At 50.0% G+C, this 20,763-nt stretch overlaps 1 protein-coding gene across 1 annotated transcript; it reads left to right on the top strand.

The window, feature by feature from the left end:
• Positions 1-334: 334 nt before the first annotated feature.
• On the top strand, positions 335-20,317 carry LOC144935426 (atrial natriuretic peptide receptor 3-like). Its single transcript, XM_078862050.1, has 8 exons — positions 335-1,448; positions 10,054-10,176; positions 10,691-10,860; positions 11,318-11,453; positions 11,867-11,961; positions 12,704-12,842; positions 15,325-15,409; positions 20,105-20,317. Exons 1-8 carry the CDS (start codon positions 647-649, stop codon positions 20,214-20,216), a joined length of 1,662 nt encoding a protein of 553 aa, XP_078718176.1. The 5' UTR covers positions 335-646; the 3' UTR covers positions 20,217-20,317.
• The last annotated feature ends 446 nt before the right edge of the window (positions 20,318-20,763 follow it).

Genomic DNA, 20,763 nt, shown 5'->3' with positions numbered 1-20,763 from the left:
CTCATGACATCTCGTCCCGTTTAACTGAAGCCAGGTGCCCCTTTTAATGTCCAAACATCCCCCTTTGTGTATAGTATCAGTAAACGTATTTCGCCAATCAAATCTTATTATTTGCTATTGTTTTAAATCAAAACCAGTGCTCACAAAGCTTGCAATTTCTCGCGCTCAAAGAGTTAATGGAATGTTGGATTCGCTCATTCTTCATGCCGACCTCCTTCTCCACCCTCCGCCAGCTCTCCCCCCTCCCCACCCAACCCACGAGGTGTGGTGGTACAGTCCAAATTCACTCATGGGCTCCTTAAAGTCAAGGTTTGCAACCGTGCAACTCATTCATCGGCCGATCGCCCGGCGGAAAGCAGGCATCAGAGATCAGAGGGATCGAAGTGCTATGAGCGGAGAATCTTCATCTTCTCGCAGCGCAATAAACGCACGCGGCTCTTAATTCCGCGCGCGCGTGACTGCAGCTCGCAGCGCCTATGCCTCTCTCTCAGTAGCCACCGTGCAGGCAGCTGCATGTTAAGACACTATATCGACGGCCCTCTTTTCATCTACTGATTGCATTATTTTATTCTGAACAGCATCGTTTAGACGCTTAGGCTACTGCCACTATCAACCAATTTGCTGGCCACCTCCACGTGTCATAACTATGGGGAGACCGTTCAACGCGCACGCCCACGGGCTCCAGGCAGCCAAGACGATGCTCACGATGGTGATGCTGCTGCTGATGGTGCCGACATCACTGCGCGCGCACAACCGCGACCACGGCGGCGACTCGCGCCTCGTGCGCGTGCTCGTCCTCCTGCCCACCGACCGGGCTCGACTCTTCTCGCAGGCGCGCGTGCGTCCCGCCATCGAGTACGCGCGCGAGAGCGTGACCGGCAACGCGACCCTGCTGCCGGGTCACCGCTTCTCCATTCACTTCGCAGACTCGGGCTGCGGCAACGAAGCCCTCTTCTCAGCCGTGGACTTTTACACCGAGCACGGAGCCCCGCACCTCATCCTTGGTCCGGCGTGCGAGTACGCGGCCGCGCCCGTCGCTCGCCTGGCCGTTCACTGGGGGGTCCCCATGGTGTCTGCTGGAGCCCTGGCCAGTGGTTTCTCCAGCAAAGGCCAGGCGTCTTCTGCGCCCTCGTCTTCATCATCATCATCATCTCCCGGGTCATATTCCAAAGATGAATATGAGACTCTGACGCGGGTGGCCCCGGCGTACACCCAGCTCGGTGCGCTCTTCCTGGCCATGTTCCGTCGCTTCAGCTGGAGCGGAGCCTCCCTCATCTACAACGACGACAAGAAGGAGCGAGATTGCTTCTTCACCGTGGAGGGGATCCACCAGACGTTCGCGACGCAGCACCACGAATTCGAGCTGCAGCCCGTCGCCTTCGACAGTGAGGAGCAGGACCTGGACTTTGGCGAGATGCTGGAGGGCGTCGTCCTCAGTGGCCATGCAGGTGCGGTGTTGCGGTCGCGTGCTTTGTGTCTCCTTCTTATATAGAAGCCGTGTAGAATATGAGGTCTCCGATGCCGTCGGGTTTCTGCCCGCCGCCTGTCGTTCGGCATGATGTACGAGGTCTCGCCGCACATGCCAGGGAAGAAGCGAAGTTGCCGAGGAAGCTCCGAGCACGTGGAGCGTCACGCCAGAACAGCACGCGGTACAACACGAAGACGGGATACATCAGAGAGCTGGGCACCACAGTATTGTATTATCCGTGTATGTTGAACTTATTTCGCACCGTACGTAGTCAACCGTGCTAATAGGAGGTATTCGTATACCATACAGTATAGACCAGTGGTTTGTCAACGCCTCAGTACAGCGTTATGTTATTTCCAACTATTAGGTCCGTGCAGTGTGTAGTGATGTAATTTGCAAATTGATAAAACGATTGGTAATAATCACTAAAACGGGGACTGCGGGGGTGAGTGTCGCGAGGACTGGAGTTGATAAGAAGTTGTCGACTGTCATTGTTAGCGAGCACCTATTAAGGCCGCAATTGCTGAAATTGCCTCCATAAGTGCTGAAATTTAGACACCACAGCGGATTTTAATGTCAAGTCGAACTCAGGTGAGGTCCGGGATACGTTTAGATATCACTCGCCACTGATGTTGGACGTGGCTGGAAATCGAACTCAGATCGACGGGTTCGTAGCGCAGTGCGCTTTACACTCCCAATACCGACATGTGCCGACAGTATAATAGAGCACATATGTAATCATTATCATCATCATCAGTCACAATCCATCCACTGCTGAATCAGACTTCTGCTTTATTGAAATAGATAGAAAGGAGACCTGGGTGGGTGCCAAAAGCAATTCAGCACAGAACATAGACCGTATGGTGGAGCGGTGGTGCAGCGGTGATCGTACTGCGTTATGTTTGAATGGGTGAATGAACTTGTGAACGAATAAATGGTTTAGTGAATGGACGGTACACTTAATAGGTAGGTGATTGAGTGCTTGAACGAGTAGGTACATTATTAAATGGTCGAATGAATGAGTGGTTGATTGAATGGGTGAATGAATGAATTCGTGCATAAATTAATGGTTGAGTGAATTGATTGTAGAATGATTGAATAAGTGGATGAACGAGTGATTGAATAAGATGATTGAATAAAGGAGTGGTTTAATTAATGGGTCAATGAATGATTGCATTATGAACTAAACATGTATGCTATATTCTTAGGTTTTTTCGGTAAAGTCACGTAGGTAAAACATTAAAATTAATAAAAGTAAAATAAAATAAAAATCCCGACGTTTCGGAGGCAACACAAGCTTCCGTCTTCAGGTGGAACCGTCACAGCCACGACAGCTGTATCAAGTAAATGAGAGATTGCAGGAGCTACCATTATATAAACGGAGTGGTAGCTCCTGCAATCTCTCATTTACTTGATACAGCTGCCGTGGCTGTGACGGTTCCACCTGAAGACGGAAGCTTGTGTTGCCTCCGAAACGTCGTGATTTTTATTTTATTTTACTTTTATTAATTTTAATGTTTAACCTACGTGACTTTACCGAAAAAAACCTAAGAATATGAATCCTTGCAGTCACGAAAGCTTCAAATCTAGAATGTATGATATAATTGTAATGTAATACTGACAATTAATGTGTCATGCACTCAGACAAACATCCCCAGTAAAACTAAATTGGCTTATAGGTCGAGAGTTGTGAGCATGCACCCATTAAGGCTGGCACAGCAAAGCACATTCTGAATTGCAGGCATCCACCGCTAATTCAACAGCTTCCATTTTCCGTGGTTGGTCAATTTATAGACAACCAATATGATCTTCCCACCACGCGTTCCTCATTCCATAGGAACGTGGAATGTTTTAACCACCTGTTCTGAGCTGTCAAACAGAGATGGGCACTCTCCGCATGTGCAATTGGTTCCCTCTCTTCACGAACTCCCCCTTTTCACATCCCTTTCGAACCAAAAGCACAGAGGATACCTGCACCTACACCGAACATTTTCATATTACCTTTGCACTGTTTTTTGATACGCGTGTGTGTCGTTTTACGACCGCCAAGCACCGCGTTTATTGCGCAACATTCATTAAGTACCCCGTACTCTCTCTCTCTCTCTCTGCAATGCTAATGTTTTTATCTTTGTTATTGTTATCGCCATAGGCGGATTTTGCGGGGGCGGGGGGGGAGGCACGGGGAGCTCACAGCATCACAGATCTCCCTTGTAAAATAGCCAGACAGCTGACTAAACGGGATCGTCCGTGCAACAAATAGCATAAACTAACTAGCAATTGAACGAAAAATGCTCTGATATTTTAAAAAATATTAAACATCCAGCAGGCGCTTCAATTCAGTGTTTTGGATCTCCGCACAGCAGCTTCCCGTGATTGACCAAACGTCAGGTTCACGCATGCAATGTGCAGTGACTTAATTTGCATGTGAATAGAAACTATTTATGATCGCGAAAAGGCAGATCGTGGTCGCGCGGACTGCAGTTCAGAGACACTACTTTAACTTAAAAAGCTCAAAAAGATTGTGCAAATAACATTACTGTTAACTGGCTTTAATAAGGAATTGTATATTCTTATGGTAAAGCCATATCACAGAATTTAACACGGAATCAAAATGCTTTCAATTGCCAAGCTTGCAAATGACACGAGACGACACAGACGTTCACGTTTCAAGTTTTTTTGTTGAACCAGTTGAGAACGCAACGAGAGCAGAACAATATCATTTGCAAGCGTGACCAGAAGCCCCATTGCCTAAAACGTCAGCCAACTATGCACTCATTCTTGGAATTCGTCAAACAGCCCAACGTAGGAGCCTCCTGAAAGAGAGTCGTAAGGCTCAGTAAGGATAACAAAAACACGTGTTATGAAATATGAAATGATATGTAATTAATATATATGTGCCAACACATGCAGTCAATTAATCAGGAAGGTGGAAATTGTGTTTAAATCTGTGCTTGCATTACCACTGCCGAAGTCGACTTAATTTTTAGTGTGAATTACGGCTGCCGATGACTGCACACAACAACAAGACTGCTCTCGACTGAGAAGGGCCGAACACGCTCTCAATGGGTGCACTCAATGCATTTGCACAGTAGATAAACTATACACCTGGTCTTGCAAAGGAGGCAAATAGAGAATTGAAGCGAAATAAATTGGATGAAGGGTGCGACATAGAAATGCCGCGGCCATGCGGAATGAAGATAATCTACATTCTTGGCCAAAAAAACGGCGTCTCAATTACGCGTCCCAGCGTCCATAGCTGGGATTCCTCCTCTGGTGCCAGGTTTCCCCCCCCCCATCCTCCTCCCCTCTCCTCCACTTACCCCAAGTCCCTCACCTTTCCCTCCCACGGTGAAAACTCTTGAGACCCAGACACTAATATATTTATTGAGGTGCTGGTGAGGGGAAGCGATAAAAAAACTTCCAAATTCATAATCATAGTATTACCAATGATTTACCCACGGTAGCCTTAATCTGAGTGTCAAGACCTTTTTAAAAAAAAAAGGTCATGCTGCATTGGAATCTGTGAACAATGCAGTTAGCGAGGCTTCGTGTGGGAGGAAATCAGAGAAGATGGAGAAATGCCATGCGCATGCGAGGGGGTAACTTTACCTGTTGGCTATCTCGCAGCCCCACACACTGCCTCTTAAATCGCCTTTTGTCTCCTTTTAAAAGCAGTGTTATTTACGCATGTGTTGACAGTTTTCATGATTCATTACCATGGCCTCCATAAGCTGAATATGGGATTTCTGACAAACAAGAAGAGGCTACATGTTAATGACCACTCATCCGCTCACTCCAGCTGATATCCTAAAATAAAGTCGTGTGGTTTGTTTTAATAGGCCAAAGGTCTCATCCAGGACCTTCCTGAAAATAAAATAGTTGAGACTCAATGAGCCATGTAGAAGGCCACTTGAGTTTCCTGAGGAAAAACAAACTCCACACGCGCTTACGAAGATACAACATTCCTGATGAACTCGCTGATGTGTCATCTTCTGGACCACCCCAGAGCCCGGCAGCTGTGAAAGTGTCATTCACCTACGTGATCCAACAACCCTCGCCTCTAACTATTGAGAGAGCACTGCGGCCCTACTGCACCCCCCCCCCCCGCTCAGACGTGGAGGGTCAAGCTTTAAGACCAGTCAGCGATTTTATTTTGTTGATGGGCCACATGCTCCGTGTGACCCCAGAAGGCACTCAAACTCAGGTTGGAAAAAAGTCATCATCACGGCTCGCGTATTTGATGCCACCCACACCTCGCCATCGCTTCCTTCCTTCAGCCACATCCTGCAGCACACTCGACACTTGACCCACAAATCTGCTCCTACTGGTGATACCCGACATTGAGTTTGTGTGTATGACAGGATCGTGGGAGATGACGGTGGCTTGGGAAGCCTTCATCCAGCAGTGGATTGCTCGTGGCTGATGATGATGATGTCCATTTGGATGTCGTCAGCCTGTAATTTTCCACTCCTTTACAAAGGCATCGCCCCACTTTCTTCCATTACTTCCTTTCCTTCGTTACTCTTGTCCAATAGTGGCCTCAGAACTCTTTGATTTTGTCTCGCTGCTGCCATCTCTCCCCCTGCCAGCTGCTCTGGGTATCCACGCCGCAGAGTTAACTTTGTCCATCCCACTGTGTGTGGCCTCCATTTTGGCTTGTTCCATCCTCTGTGGTTATCTCCACCGCCACCACCGCCGCACCCCCAAAATATGTCCCAGAATCGCCACTGTTTAGGTTTCTGTTGTCATAACACCTCGCTAAGAGTTTAGGAAATATCTTTAGGGCGCAAGGCGCGTCCTTCGCGGATTACCCGCGGATTTTAAGTGTATATACGTGTGTGCAGCACCTGGAAGGTACGTCTCATACACGAACGATAACGTTCGCAGCCACTACCAGAGCGAGCTGTCGACTCATGCACACCTGGTGTGCTGGTGGTGGTGGTTGTGTGGTTAGCACCACGCCCCTAGAACTTGGGGAGGGCCAGAATGAAGTTCAGGATTCTCCTCGCCGCTGATCTTGGCCGTGTCCGGCAATTGAACTCGGCTGGCCGAGTCCATAGGGCTGTGCACCGACTACTTCGACACAGATCCCCGCACGCGAACATTCACATGATCAAACAAAGACAAAGACCCCCGTATAGCCTGTAACAGACTGAAGGGGCAAGTGCTGTTAGCGAGCACCTATGAAAGCCGGCACGGCACACCATGCCCGGCCGACTTTGGCTCCCTAGTGGCGATGTTTACACATCGCACCAGGTACTCAATTGAGGCTGAGTCGACCTAGGGGAGGCCCAGGACCGGTTCAGATAATCGTCACTGGGTGTTGGTCGTGTGCGGGAATCGAACCCGGGTCGCCAGATTCGTAGCGCAGCGCGCTAACCACTCCACTGCCGCTCCCCACACATAATCAAACACCGACTAACACACAAACAAAATCACGCTAAACAACAACAACCACCACCGCCATTCGCCACTCAGTGTCGGTGACGTCACAACGGCGCTTTTGTGCCAGGCAAGGTGCATTTTGAAGTGTAAAGTGTCGAAGGTTTGCTGGCAGGAGGTAACGGGCCAGACACAGGTGGGTTGAATTACGAAGACGATTGACAGATGCACCACCTGTGCTCGTGTGCTCCCTGATGTGCCAACTCGCTGCGTTTTAACCGCCCAGCGCTCCTCTCGTTGTTGTGAGCGTCGCTCCTCTGCCCTCCGCTGTTGTTGGAGGGCGACCGCCTTTACTTGCGCAGCAGCGTCCGTCGTGAACTTTCTCCAAAGAGGCCAATCTCGACACCACTGATACCAGTCACGGCAAGTCCACGCAACACCACGTCCTCCTGTACGACATCAGCCTATCTCATCTCTCGCCTGATCCGGTCAAACAGAAGCTGCTTGTGCGCGCGCACACACACAAAGGTCAATCACACCCATAAGTACACACGAATAAAAATACAGCCTTAAAAGACTGTTGGGGCAAATGCTGTTAGCGAGCACCTATGAAGGCTGGCAGAGCACACAAGATGATAGGTGACCAGATCCACGCCCGGTCGTCTTTGTTTCCCTTGTGACGATGTTTACGCATCGTACCAGGTACTCATTTGAGGCTGAGGCGACTTAGGGGAGGCCCAGGACCGGTTCAGATAATCATCACTGGGTGTTGGCCGTGACGCAAGAATCGAACTCGCATCCGCGGGTTCGTAGCGCAGCGCGCTAACCGCTACACCACCACACGTACACGCCCGGCATAATCACACATTGCCAAGCACGTGACACGCAGGTGGTGAGCATCACAAAGTCGCTGCCATGGAACGTCTCGGAAGCGCCGACATCGGACACTGACGGACGGAGCAAAATAAAAAACCAAAAGCAACTCCAAAGCCCCAACCGCATCGGCTCGCGGTGGCGACGGCGCATCGATGCGAGATGAATTGTAAATCACGCGTAATGGATGGTGCGGGGAAGGCGGCGAGAGAGAATCCCGCCTGTCCGAGCCATCGTACCGAGATGGCAGAGATGTGAATCGTGTGCGTTGTGGGAAGCGGTGGTGCAGCGGTTAGCGTGCCGCGCTACGAACCCGGTGACTCGAGTTCGATTCACGATCACCAACACCAGTGACAATTATTTGAACCGGTCCTGGGTTACCCTCAGGTCGACTCAGCCTCAAATGAATACCTGTTGTGGTGTGTAAACATCACCACTGGGGAGACAAAGGTGGCCGGGCGTGATGTTGGCCACCCACCCCCTCGTGTGCCGTGCCGGCCTTCATAGATGCTCGCTAAAAGCACCTGCCCCAACAGTCTGTTAAGGCTACACGGGGGATCTTTGTCCTTGTTGTTTGTGTGTGCATATGGGTAGAGGAGCGGGCACTGCGCTTCTAGTAACCCGGCGACACAAGTTTCATTCTTCTTGCTGGCACCCACCCCCTCGACTACGTCGTCACTAATAGGCGCTCGCAAACAGCACTTCCCGAATAGCACGGTTGGCTCCGTACGCTGCGAGCGAAGTTGAATGTACGTACATCGCAGTTCGCATCGCTTGATATTGGGGGTGGGGGGTGGGTTTAATGCCGTGCCCTTTGTGCGTGAACGCGTGAGCTCTCGTTGTGGCACTGGAGAGACGTCGCTCTCGCATAGCCCCGTTGTTATTGTTGTTCCTCTAAATTCCACAATGGGCAGCTCCGATTTAATGACGCAATAAGTATAACCCGTAAAAACAAAGTTTTTCACTATAAATCCTTTATGTGCGTGGCGGCTAGAGTCCTCTCGTCCTCTGGCTTGAGATGGCTGCCACCTATGGGTCAGATGATTGTCTGCCAGCATTAAGCAATTGGTAATTAAATATAATATTTTTGTCCTAAAAAGTGTAAAATTTTGGAAACATTTTTCACGAACATTAATTGTCACGCACAACGAGTTTGTGTGGAAAATGTCAGCTCGATTGGATCACGGGAAGTAGGTTGAAAAAACGACCGAAAGATTTGCACGGTCGTAAGCAAGCAAGCGAACTTAATATAAAGGATTAAAAAAAAGCCACGAGCGTCAAGGCGACCGCAACGAAGCGCGGTGGTGCCGCTGCGTTTGTTTAGCCAACGCTCCCTTATCTTCGCCAGCGGGGCTTGCGCCTCTAACTTCGCAGCGAGAAACACAGACACGCCACGGCATGCGCGCATTGCATTAACGCGACGGATGAAGAGGCAGCGAGAAGAGAAAGAGAGAAGAAAAGAAGAAAGCGTTGCATGATATCGAGTCAATTCGTGCATGTTTCCCGGGGATTCATTTGAGCTGCAACAGTTCGGATGGACGTTATCTCCCTCGCATGGTACGACAGGAGCGCGTGGGTTCGATCACGGAGCCTGGCGATGCCCGTTGTTGTATATTTGGAGTCCTGCGTGTTCTCGCTGTCCCCGTGGTGGTCGCGTAGATTATTCTCCGGGTTCCTCTATATTTAGACTCAACACGCGGGTTAGATTATTTGGCTGCTACTATGATGTCCCACGTGTGATGATGATGAATGATGATATCATCCGTTCGATGAGCTATAATGTGTGACCAGGCCACCTCTAAAAAAAGAGCGAATACCTCAGTGGGTTTTACCTGGTAAATGAAAGTTTGTTGAGTTTATTTTGGAACGCCACATCCATATCACCTTATTTTGTCCTAACCCTGTTCAGAGAATTATTGGAATATATGGAGCTACTTAATCGGATTATTCAAGTGAATCAAGTCACTTGTGCCACATGTAGCAGCAGTCTAACCCTGGGCTCGCATTGACAGTTGGTGAATGCTTCTTCCCCTTTCCAAAATGCAGGTTCCATGGGGTGGGTGATCTGGCCTGGAGAGCACGAAAAGACGTTATTCGTTTTTTAAATCTTTTTTTTTTTATCCCAAAGTCATTACAACTGAATTATAGGCATGGCGTCATGAGACACAGTGTCCATGCCCATTATCAATCTCACGGGCATGTGGAGTTTCCATTGCTTGTTGACTCAGGCCGCCAGTGGAGTTTGAGCGCTGACCCGGTGACGATTTAAGCTGCAGGGAGAGAGGACGATACGTGGACCCGACGTGGACTCGCTGTTTCTCTCGTTCCAGTCGTGATCATTTGCGCCGGAGCCGACTCGGTGCGCGAGATCCTTCTGGAGGCGCACAGGAAGGGCATGACCGGTGGGGACCACGTGTTCTTCAACATCGAGCTCTTCAACAGCACCCAGTACGGTGAGCGAGCAGCGCGGACTATACACAGAAGCCCTCGGGGGCATCCTCCTCGCCCTGAGGCGAGAGCCCAACTGACCGCCCAGCGTACAATATCACTCAACTCACTCGTAAACGCCGTTAAAGGAGAAAAAAATATATAAATATCGGGTAACGGCCCTTCTTCATGGCAATGGGCCTTCTTCGTATGCAATGATGTGGATAATTACGTGTGAAAGCATAAACAAGCAGAACTCTTATTCTGCATTCCCACGTTAAACAAAGAAGTCCGTGTTTCCATCGGGCTCTTATTGAACTTCTCAGATCGATATTATCCTGCCAGCATTTGTTGACGCAAACTCTTGGAGTTTGTCTCCCGTGATTAAAATGACGTGAAACAAGTTCTGAAGCGTATCGCGAGAAGGTGGTTGCGTCCCAGCCACCGAACGACAGGCCCAGCATTACTCGGATGACAAAGGAAGAAGGGGGGGGGGTGGCGCAGTTGTTGATTGCGCGAACTGACGGTGGATGGGTTCAGGTGACGGCCGGTGGCGGCGCGGTGACGGGCTGGACGGGGAGGCGCGCGCCGCGTTCCGCGCGCTGCGCACCGTCACCCTGCTCCGCACCCAGCGGGCCGAGTTCGACTCCTTCTCCGTGGAGATGAAGCGCCGCTCCCGCGAGACCTTCAACTTCAGCTACGACGACAACGTGAGCGCGAAGGGAGGGCCGTGTTGGGTAGGGTAGGGAATGGAGGGAGCGAGAGAGATGATGAAGGTGCCGGTGGTTGGGGTGTGGAGGTAGTGATTGTATTGGTGGTGGTGGTAGTTGTGTGAGTGCGTTGGTGGCGTTGTTGGTTGCTCGTTTAAGTGGGTGGCAGAGGTTCTGGTGGTGGTGATTGAATGTGCGAGAGAGGGAGTGTATTGCGTTGGTAGTTGTTCGAGTGAATTAATGGCAGGGGGTTGTGGTTTTGTGTGAGTGAGTTTGGTGGCGGTGGCGGCGGTGGTGTTGGTGGTGGCGGCGGTGGTGGTGTTGGTGGTGTTGGCGGTGGTGGTGTTGGCGGTGGTGTTGGTGGTGGATATTTTTTCGAGTCGGGCAGCGGTAGTTGCCTGCTATGCGAGCGAGCTGACGACGGTCGGCGTCCACCCGTGCGCCCGTTCGCTCGCAGGTGAACATGTTCGTGGAGGGCTTCCACGACGGCGTCGTTCTCTATTCGCTCGCTCTGCACGAGGTCTTGGAGGCCGGCGGCTCCATCAGCTCGGGCCGGGACATCGTGACGAAGATGTGGAATCGCACCTTCCAAGGTGAGACCCATGCTGCTGCTGATGATGATAGACCATGGATGATGATGATTATGATGATGGATAGACTAATTTATTCATTCATTCATTGCGCATAGTCAGTGAAAGACCGTTGCGCCAAACGTGTGACCTCTTGCGACGGCATTCGCATGAACTGCCCTTGCTGCCATACACTGGTGTCGTCCCGAGTGATTCATTTGATCCACGCATCACGGTGAGAGGGCGGCGCCATTTCTTTGAGGGTCGCAGTCCTCCCTTCGAACGTCGACCCGCCAACCGACGCGCAGTAATTTTCTGGAGTTGCGCATCAAGAAGGGCGACGTGTCCACAACGTTACAATCGCCCCCCTCGAACCGAGCTCTCACTCGCAAGGAGACCGATCGACTAATGCTGATTATTTTATATTTTCCCATCAGGCATTGCAGGACCAGTGACCATAGACCAGAATGGAGACCGTGTCGGAGACTTCTCGGTGTTAGCCATGGATGATGGAGAAGATGGGAGGCAAATGGTGAGCCCCCCCCACTTTCCCCCTTACCCCCCCCCCCCTTCCCCATTCTCTTATCGTATAGCTTTCTAGCTACGCACATAGGCTGTGTGTGCGCCAGGCTGTCCAACACAAGTTTGAAACTTCAATAATGAGAACAAGACTCTGAAGGGCCCATTAGGAATGTGACTGCTGAGCATTATAGAGATGCAGCACTTCTTCGATTAAATAAAATGCTTAAGCTCAGGATGCATGTATGGAATCAATGTGTATCAGATTCAACTCAAATACGATGTCCTCACTTTAATGTGAATTTTCAATTTGGGAACACTTTGGGGGCACGACGCGGAATGCGTCCGTTATAAAGAAGAATGTTTGCCGTTATAACGCGGTTTCTGAGCAGTTGATGAACTACTTTCTTGAGCTCTGCTGCTGAACGGTGTGATACAGTATGCGGAACGATAGATTTGACGTAGCGCCATACCCTCACTTATTTGTAGGTCTGGAAATGTTAAAATTATTTTGCACCGTATGCATCCAACCCGGCTAATTGTGTAGTGCACCGTGTCTCGCCAAACTTGATCATCACATTATTTATGGGGCCATGTTGCTTCCGAAAAAGAGCTATATAGAGCTAAGTTAGCCTTACCTGGTAAAATAAAAAAAAGTTAATAGTAAATAGTTTAGGTTGGATTAATCTGTTTGGGCAGCGCCTTGGCCATGCATTACCCCTGGCTCACGGTGGCGTGCGCTGTGACCGTGGCAGGTGGTGGCCAACTACTACGGGCGGACGGAGAGCTTCGAGGAGGTGGCTGGGGCACGTGTGTCTTGGCCACAAGAAGCCTTGGCGGTGGTGACCCCCCACGGCACGCAGCTGGCCCCCCACGAGTGCGTGTGCCACGCCTGTGAGTAGCCCCCCCCCCCCCCACCGCCAGTGGTCACATCCCATGGCTCATCCATCTCGTCCACGTCATCATCATCATCGCCGAGGTCGCCGTCGTTTTATTAGTTTATAAAATGCTACTAAATAAGGGCATTGGACTGATTCACTCTGCTGGCAATTCTATGGATTGTTACGATTTCGGGTCGAAATTCTAGACAAGAAAAAATATTTTGTTTACATTACGTATGTATGTTGAACTTCTTTCGCGCCATACGTAGCCAACCGTGCTAATTGGAAGTGTGGATGGTAGCACGTCTAGTGGCTGCAGGCGTTACATGAACCCTGGTGTCACATCACGAAAATGCGATATGACGGAGTCAGACTATGCCATTTGAAAGTCTTTTTGTCATTTAGGATTTCTCAAACTGTCATCTCAAAGCCCATCGACACGCAACTTTCGGCATGCATTTACAAGATACAAGCCATTTGTTTGATGGCTCTTTTTGGGTTCCAATGCTCACCTGACCGTCACTCTGCACGGGGGGGATGCGTTCCGAATCCGTGCAGAAAGAATCCATGCTGAGCGAAGTCCACGTGGATGCCTACACATGACTTATACTTAAGCTTTGGCGGGCTTAATCGTTCCAAGTAGGTTTTTACTACCGTTGACCCCACCACGTAACTCCCAACTCCCCAGCACAACCAGTAAATGCTCACTGCTGGCACGGGCTCGGCCTATTGAAATTCCGTACGGCTCGCCGGGGATAAAAAAAAAAACATGTGCCTCGGTGTTATTCGGTTCAACACACGCTGTATGCAAATTCGATTTCATCTCTCCGCTTGACCGACTGCCCGTTTCTCATTACAAAGCAAGAGCATGCCGGAGCTGTCATCCTTAAATCCTGAGCCTTGGGCCGTGTGGCTGGCTTATCGACGGATGGATGGAGGAGAATTTTTTTTTCTATTCGGTCGTGTTTTATTTTTTAGTTATTATGCCATGGAGAGACTGGCTCGGGCCACCAGAATATACAATTTCTACCGCTGGTTCGTAGCCATCAGCGGGGATCAGCACTGCTCGCTTTAAGAGAGTCAGCTTGATACTCTTTGGCTCTTTCGGTAAAGTCACGTAGGTATGAAATTAAAATCAAATAAATCACGACGTTTCGGGCGCAACACAAGCGTCCGTCATCAGGTGGGAAAGCGTGGCCTGCTGCTGATAAAACAGTCTGCATCAGCAGCAGGCCATGCTTTCCCACATGATGACGGACGCTTGTGTTGCGCCCGAAACGTCGTGATGTATTTGATTTAATTTTCATACCTAAGTTACTTTACCGAGAGGACCAAAGCGTATGGATTCCTGCAGTCACGAAAGCTTCAAATCAAGATAGAGTCAGCTTGATTTTCAATGATGACCGTGAGCAGCAGCAGACTTCTCCCACTCTCGGTCGGCTTGAGCATCACACTCCAAAGGAAGCAAATTACTTGCTTCACTGATGACGGGGAGTGTATATTTGTTAGGGCACTAGATATCAAGTGAATGAAACTCTATGCATTATAAGCCGTCATTTTTTGCGGGGAACATTAAAAAAATGTTTTTTTTTTACTATTTTGCTCATCACTATTGAAGCACAAACGTGACGATGAGGCCAAACTGAAGCTTTCTCTTCCTTCCAGAACATCATGAGAATTAACATAAATCACTCACTCACACCTGTCATAATACTCAATCCGTGAACGGTTATTACATCTACTGCTTTCCGTTTCCTTTTGATTTGTGACTTGCTGACAGGAAAACGGAGTGCTCTGTTCGCGAAATGTCAATAAACGCACGGGTCTTGGAGCGTGTCTGTAACTCGGGGCATGTTACACCAGTGGAAATGTCATTCCATCCACTCGAGATAGGATGCCCTCGTCTTTCATTCACGGATGGGTTGACTGTGTTTTATATTTTACTTTCACCCATACGAGAAACTCTTGAGACGGCGAATCTCTTTTGTAAGAGACGCCTTGGCATGCACGGTTGATATTGCACCTCGCCTTACACACCTACCCCTATAGCTTGGTCATGTGTTCCCATTCTCCTGTGGATGTCTGACGGATTAACCCATCCCTGCCATGAAAATTCTGGAATTCCCACCACCGACTTGGCGGTGTTGTAAACAACGGGATGAGCGCCACCCTACGCTCGCCTCTGATTTGCAGGGTTGGCTACGTACAGTGCAAAGTAATTTCGACATACATACATTTGAGTGAGAACTCATTTTGAGATTTAACTTTTCTATTTGTCCTCTCAGTGACCACAACACTTTTACACAGTATGCATCTTCACTACACACGGTGAAGGGGTGGGAGAAGGGGGTGGGGGTTTGAGAATCAGACGGATGGGTGGGGGGGGGGGTCCCCACTCAATTCCGAGCACCGGGGCTCATGCCTGCCAAGTTGCCCACACCGCTACCGCTAAACGACTGACTCTGAGTTTGCATCGCTCCCGCTGTGCACGCCAGACGGACTCGGAGATGCCAGCACCGTTGCAATCATCGTCGGCTTCCTGCTGGTCTGCGCGCTTCTCTTTGCCACTTTCGTCTTCAGGTGAGTGCCCGGCTACGCCAGATGTGGTGGGGGGGGGGGTTGGCCGCGTGTGCTTGGTTTCACGTGCAGCGTACCGCGGCGAGCTCGGCGGTCAGGGCGTGTCAGGCCCGCAGGGTCGTCTCACAGACAAAGTTCGAGACGCTGCCTTGCCACGGAATCACAGTTCCTCCTTTCGGGTAGACAGACACCTCGGTTGTTGCAAAGTTCACAGCTATCATATTCTTGGTTCTTTCGGTAAAGTCACGTAGAAGGGAAATAATAAAATAATAAAAATAAAACATAATCAAATTATCACGACGTTTCGGCCACAACGCAAGCAGCCGCCGTGAGAATTTTATTTTATTATGTTTATTTTTATTATTTTATTATTTCCCTTCTACGTGACTGTACCGAAAGAACCAAGAATATGAATCCCTGCAGTCACGAAAGCTTGAAATCGAAATTTGACAGCTATCCTCGAAACATGCCCCTTCCAGTTTCAGCATCACTACCATCCGGCTTGAGGTCTTCTTACTCGGTCGACGGTCACTGGGGTGCCGCTCCAGTGTCTCTGTCCGTGACCTGCCCTCCTCCAGCCTGCCGCACATGTCTCCCACCCACCGCAATCTCTTCTTCCTGATTACATCTACGAGACTATATCGTCACCTTCTACGCCAAACCTTCCATTGGTTACTTAACGTTCTTTGTAATCGTATGCTTTCAAAGGCCAGAAGCATTTTTTTTTCTATTTTACTTGTTATTAATGTCATCATGGGACCTCCTTTGCCAGTACCAACATATACTAATACGGGGTTTCCCCTTTTGCTGCTGCTCACCCCGAGCTCTCATTACTCTGATAGTGCGTTGTCTTTGAACTGTGCGCCTTTTGGCGTCATCTGGTCGAACACCATATGAGACTAGGCTCTAAAGAAAGCTGTCTCTGGTGTAGACCAATCAGTTTCAAAGACAATGCATAAATGATCAGAGTATTGCTTTTTGTTTGCATTTGACTGCAAGTATTGTGGTTAATGTAAGCATGATTCCTTGCAAAAGGTGTCAGTTTTGTTGCCAGAAAAAGGGGAAAACCCCTATTAGTTGTTATTAATGTTTAAGAAGCGTGTATATGTGCACGTATAACAAGATGGAATGATTGATCTCCACGTGATCCACCAACCCCATTTCTAGTTGTCCAGATGACATCATCGCCACTACACAAGGCCATATATTTTGTTTTGGACACACCCACACCCACACAGACCCATTCACCCTCTGACAAAATAAAGTCAAAGACCACCCATATAGTCTTATAGACAGTTGGGGCAAGTTCTGTTAGTGACCACCTACTAAGCCTTAACAGCTCAAGAGGGGGGGGGGGGGGTTCAGCCAACAGCATGCTCAGTCACTTTTATCTCCCCAGTGCGCGTGTTACACACCACACCAGCTACTCATTCAAGGCTGAGTCGGCGTTAGAGAAGAGCAGGGACGCTTCAGATATCATTCACCACTCATGTTCGCTGTGGCGTGGTTCGCTAACCACTATGCCACTATAAAGACAAAGCTCCGCTCTATAGCCTACACATACTTTTAGGGCAAGTGCTGTTTGCGAGCACATATGAAGGCCGGCACGGTACATAAAGGTGGCCAGCACCACGCCCGACCGCCTTTGCCTCCAGTGACGATGTTTACACACCGCACCAGGTATTGATTTGAGGCTGAGTCGACCTACGGGAGGCCTATGACCGGTTCACATAGTTGTCACTGGTGTTGGCCGTGAGCGGGAATCGAACTCGGATAGTCAGGTTCATATGCAGCGCGCTAACCGCGACGCCACCGCTCCCCACCCCACTCTCTCTCTCTCTCCCACGTGTGCACTCTCATTTCCATGTCAATGCTATCAGCCAGACACAAAGCAAAGCTCCGGGGATTTAAATTCACACGCGCCTGACCTCCCCAGATCCTTCCACAGCCACCACTACAAGCACCATTACCAGCACCACCAATGCGACCACCAGCACCACAACCACTACCACCAGCACCACAACCACTACCACCAGCACCACAACCACTACCACCAGCACTACAACCACTACCACCAGCACCACAACCACTACCACCAGCACCAAAGACAAAGATCCCCCGTGTAGCCTTAACAGACTGTTGGGGTAAGTTCCGTTAGCGAGCACCTACGAAAGCCGGCACGGCACATGGGGGGGGGGGGGGGGGGGTGGTAGGTGGCCAGCACCACGCCTGGCCGCCTTTGTCTCCTTAGTGGAAATGTTTTTACCCATCACACTCGGTACACATTTGAGGCCCATGACCGGTTCAGATAGTCGTCACGGGTGTTGGCCGTGAACGGCATCGAACTCGGGTCACTTAGTTCGTAGCGTAGCGTGGAAACCACTGCACCACTACCAGTAACACCAACAGCACCAACACCACCAAAACAACTACAAGCAACACCACCAAATCTTGATAAACACCACAACCACTACCACCATAACAACATCAACCACCACATCATAGCGACCACCACTACCAGCAACACCGTCACCACAACACAGCAATAACAACGACCATCACCAAGACCACTGCAACGCGAAGAGTGCAGCTCGCTTCGAGATAAGAACCTTGAAGCCCTCTGAAAAATATATTTCACGAATATATTTCATGATAAGCTATGCTTGTCTTTGTATACATACCCTTCCGCCCTCCCTTACTAATGATCTACTACCGTGGATCGCCATTAATATATCTTTTTTTTATCAGTAGTTCTTCACGTTGTAACGTTTGGACATTTAGCTCAACGAACAATCTTACTCCCTTTTTATAATTAACAGTGGACCTTAACTGACTTACGGGAAGGCGGGGGATGGGTGGGGGGGGGCGAGATTCTCGGTTAAAGAAAGACATGACTCAAGAAAAACACATCTCCCATGCTGTAAATCAGCTGACAAGTGCGCAAAGAAGTCATGAAGTTCAGAAGTCAGAAGTTTAGATGTGGAAGCATGCAGGGGTGCATGCAGGCCCAGGACTGGCCACAGGGCAGCATCCCTGCCGGTCCATTCCAAACGCCGGTTTGTGTTTTTTTTTTCGACCAGCTCAAATGTGCCAATGAGATCGCACGGTAAATCACGCTAACACGTCACACCGCAAATCTCGCTACTGGAATGCAGTTGGTCGCACAACAACCATTTAACAAAAACAATAATTGCCCACGGCCAAATTTGGCCCAGTTAGTTTACAAATGCCTGGTGCCAATTTTTAGTCCCAGTCCGTTTACTGGTTTGCATGCTTGAGTTGACACCGAGAGACAGAATGAGGAACATGTGGAGAGGACTTTCTATACATAACGCATCTCAGAGACGTCATATCGGCCGAGAAGTAAAGTCAGTGGGTTCGGGCAGAGGACACGTCGCCGCCATCAAGGACGATCATGGGCCGGTGATCGAGACTAATGGACGAACTAACTGGCAGCCAAAGGTGTAAATGTAAACGTGATGTTAAACCCGCCAACACCCGACACAGCCAATTAGTAAAGTTTATCACGAAAACAGAACATGCCAATTCGTCATTAGTACAGCACACCGTTGCAATGGTGAGCAAATCCACAACATTTACAATCTGAGTACGACGTTTCTCCAGTATATAATTACAACCGGCATCATCAGGCGGACAGCCAGATTTGTTCTGCTCACGTGACAAACCTTACTAGTTGGCTGTGTCGGGTGGTGGCGGGTTTAACGACACATTTGTATTTATGCGATCTAACCCACAAAAACCCGTATCATGGATGATATTTGTCGCGAAAGCCTACATTGGCCACCCACCCCCTCGTGTTCTGTGCCGGCCTTCACATGTGCTCGCTAACAGCACTTGCCCGAATAGTTTATTAAGGCTATACGGGGGGTCTTTGTCTGTGTGCACACCCGAGGCTTCAAGTGTACCAGGCAGTCCAACACAAGCTTGAAGCATCAGAGAGATGGAGCGATGCAATTATCTCGTGTGGAGAAGCGAGACGGAGCTGGCGAACGCTTGAGGAGGCCTTCAGCCAGCAGTGAATAGATGATGGCTCATGGTGGTGACGCTGTAGAAAAGGAGAGCAACTATTAGGGGCGGCTCGTATTCTTTGGGCGCCAGGGTGGCGAAATGTTAACGACCTCACCTGGTATACAGGAGATGGTGGGTTCGATCCTGACTCTGACGCCTATGTATTTGTAGTTTGCATGTAGCTTTCTACGTGATTACGTGGATTTTTTTTCTCTGGTTCCCCCGATTTTTCCCTCTACATTTAGGAACATGCGTTTAGGGTATTTAATTTTGATTGTCATAAATTTCCACGTGATAAGCCACTTCGTTGAGCTATCATTTGTGGCCAGGTCGCTTCTGAAAAAGAGCTACACAGCTCAGTGAGCTTTACCTGGTAAAATAAAAAAAATAGTTTATCGTAAATAGTCACGGCTACGGCTCGTTCTCGAGGACAGCTCTGCTCGGGCATGAGCGGCTCAACTTTGGCTTGGCTCAGGCTCAGCTCCCAGGAGTCTGGCTGGGACTGTCTTCAGAGCCGGCTCAAGTTAAGCACGGCTTCGAGCCAGCTCACTCCCCAGCCGGCGCCAATCCGTGATCAAGAATACGGGTCTCTTGATGATGCTCACGATTCTGCTGCTGCTGCATCTGCTGCTTCTGCTGCTAATGGTGATTCTGATGGTGATGACTCAGGAGGCTGTACGAGGTGCGCGTGAAGAGGCGGACCTCTTCGCTGGGAGACGACACCGAGAAACACAGGCAGCTCCGACAGGACTCGGTGCGCTCGCACTTCACGGCCGCATAGAACCCGCGTCCAGCACCAGCAGCACCAGCAGCAGCACCAGCAGCAGCACCAGCAGCAGCACGACCAGCAGCAGCACCACCAGCACCACCAGCACCAACACCAGCACCACCACCAGCAGCAGCAGCAGCACCACCACCAGCAGCACCAACACCACCAGCAGCAGCACCAACACCAGCAGCACCAACACCACCAGCAGCAGCACCAGCAGCACCACCAGCAGCACCAACACCAGCAGCACCACCAGCACCACCAGCACCAACACCAGCAACACCAGCACCACCAGCAGCAGCACCACCAGCAGCACCACCAGCAGCACCACCAGCAGCAGCAGCAGCACCAGCAGCAGCACCAGCAGCAGCACCACAACCAGCACCAACAGCAGCACCAGCAGCAGCACCACCAGCACCAGCAAGCAGCAGCACCTTCAGCAACACTAGCAAGCAGAAGCACCAACAGCACCAGCAGCATCAGCAGCAGCAGCACCAGCAGCAGCAACAGCAACACCAGCAGCACCACCAGCACCACCACCACCAACAGCAGCAACACC

The sequence above is a fragment of the Lampetra fluviatilis genome, chromosome 13 (genome assembly GCF_964198595.1).
Source record: "Lampetra fluviatilis chromosome 13, kcLamFluv1.1, whole genome shotgun sequence".
Lineage (NCBI taxonomy): Eukaryota > Metazoa > Chordata > Hyperoartia > Petromyzontiformes > Petromyzontidae > Lampetra > Lampetra fluviatilis.
This window is presented reverse-complemented; position numbering and strand designations above follow the sequence as displayed.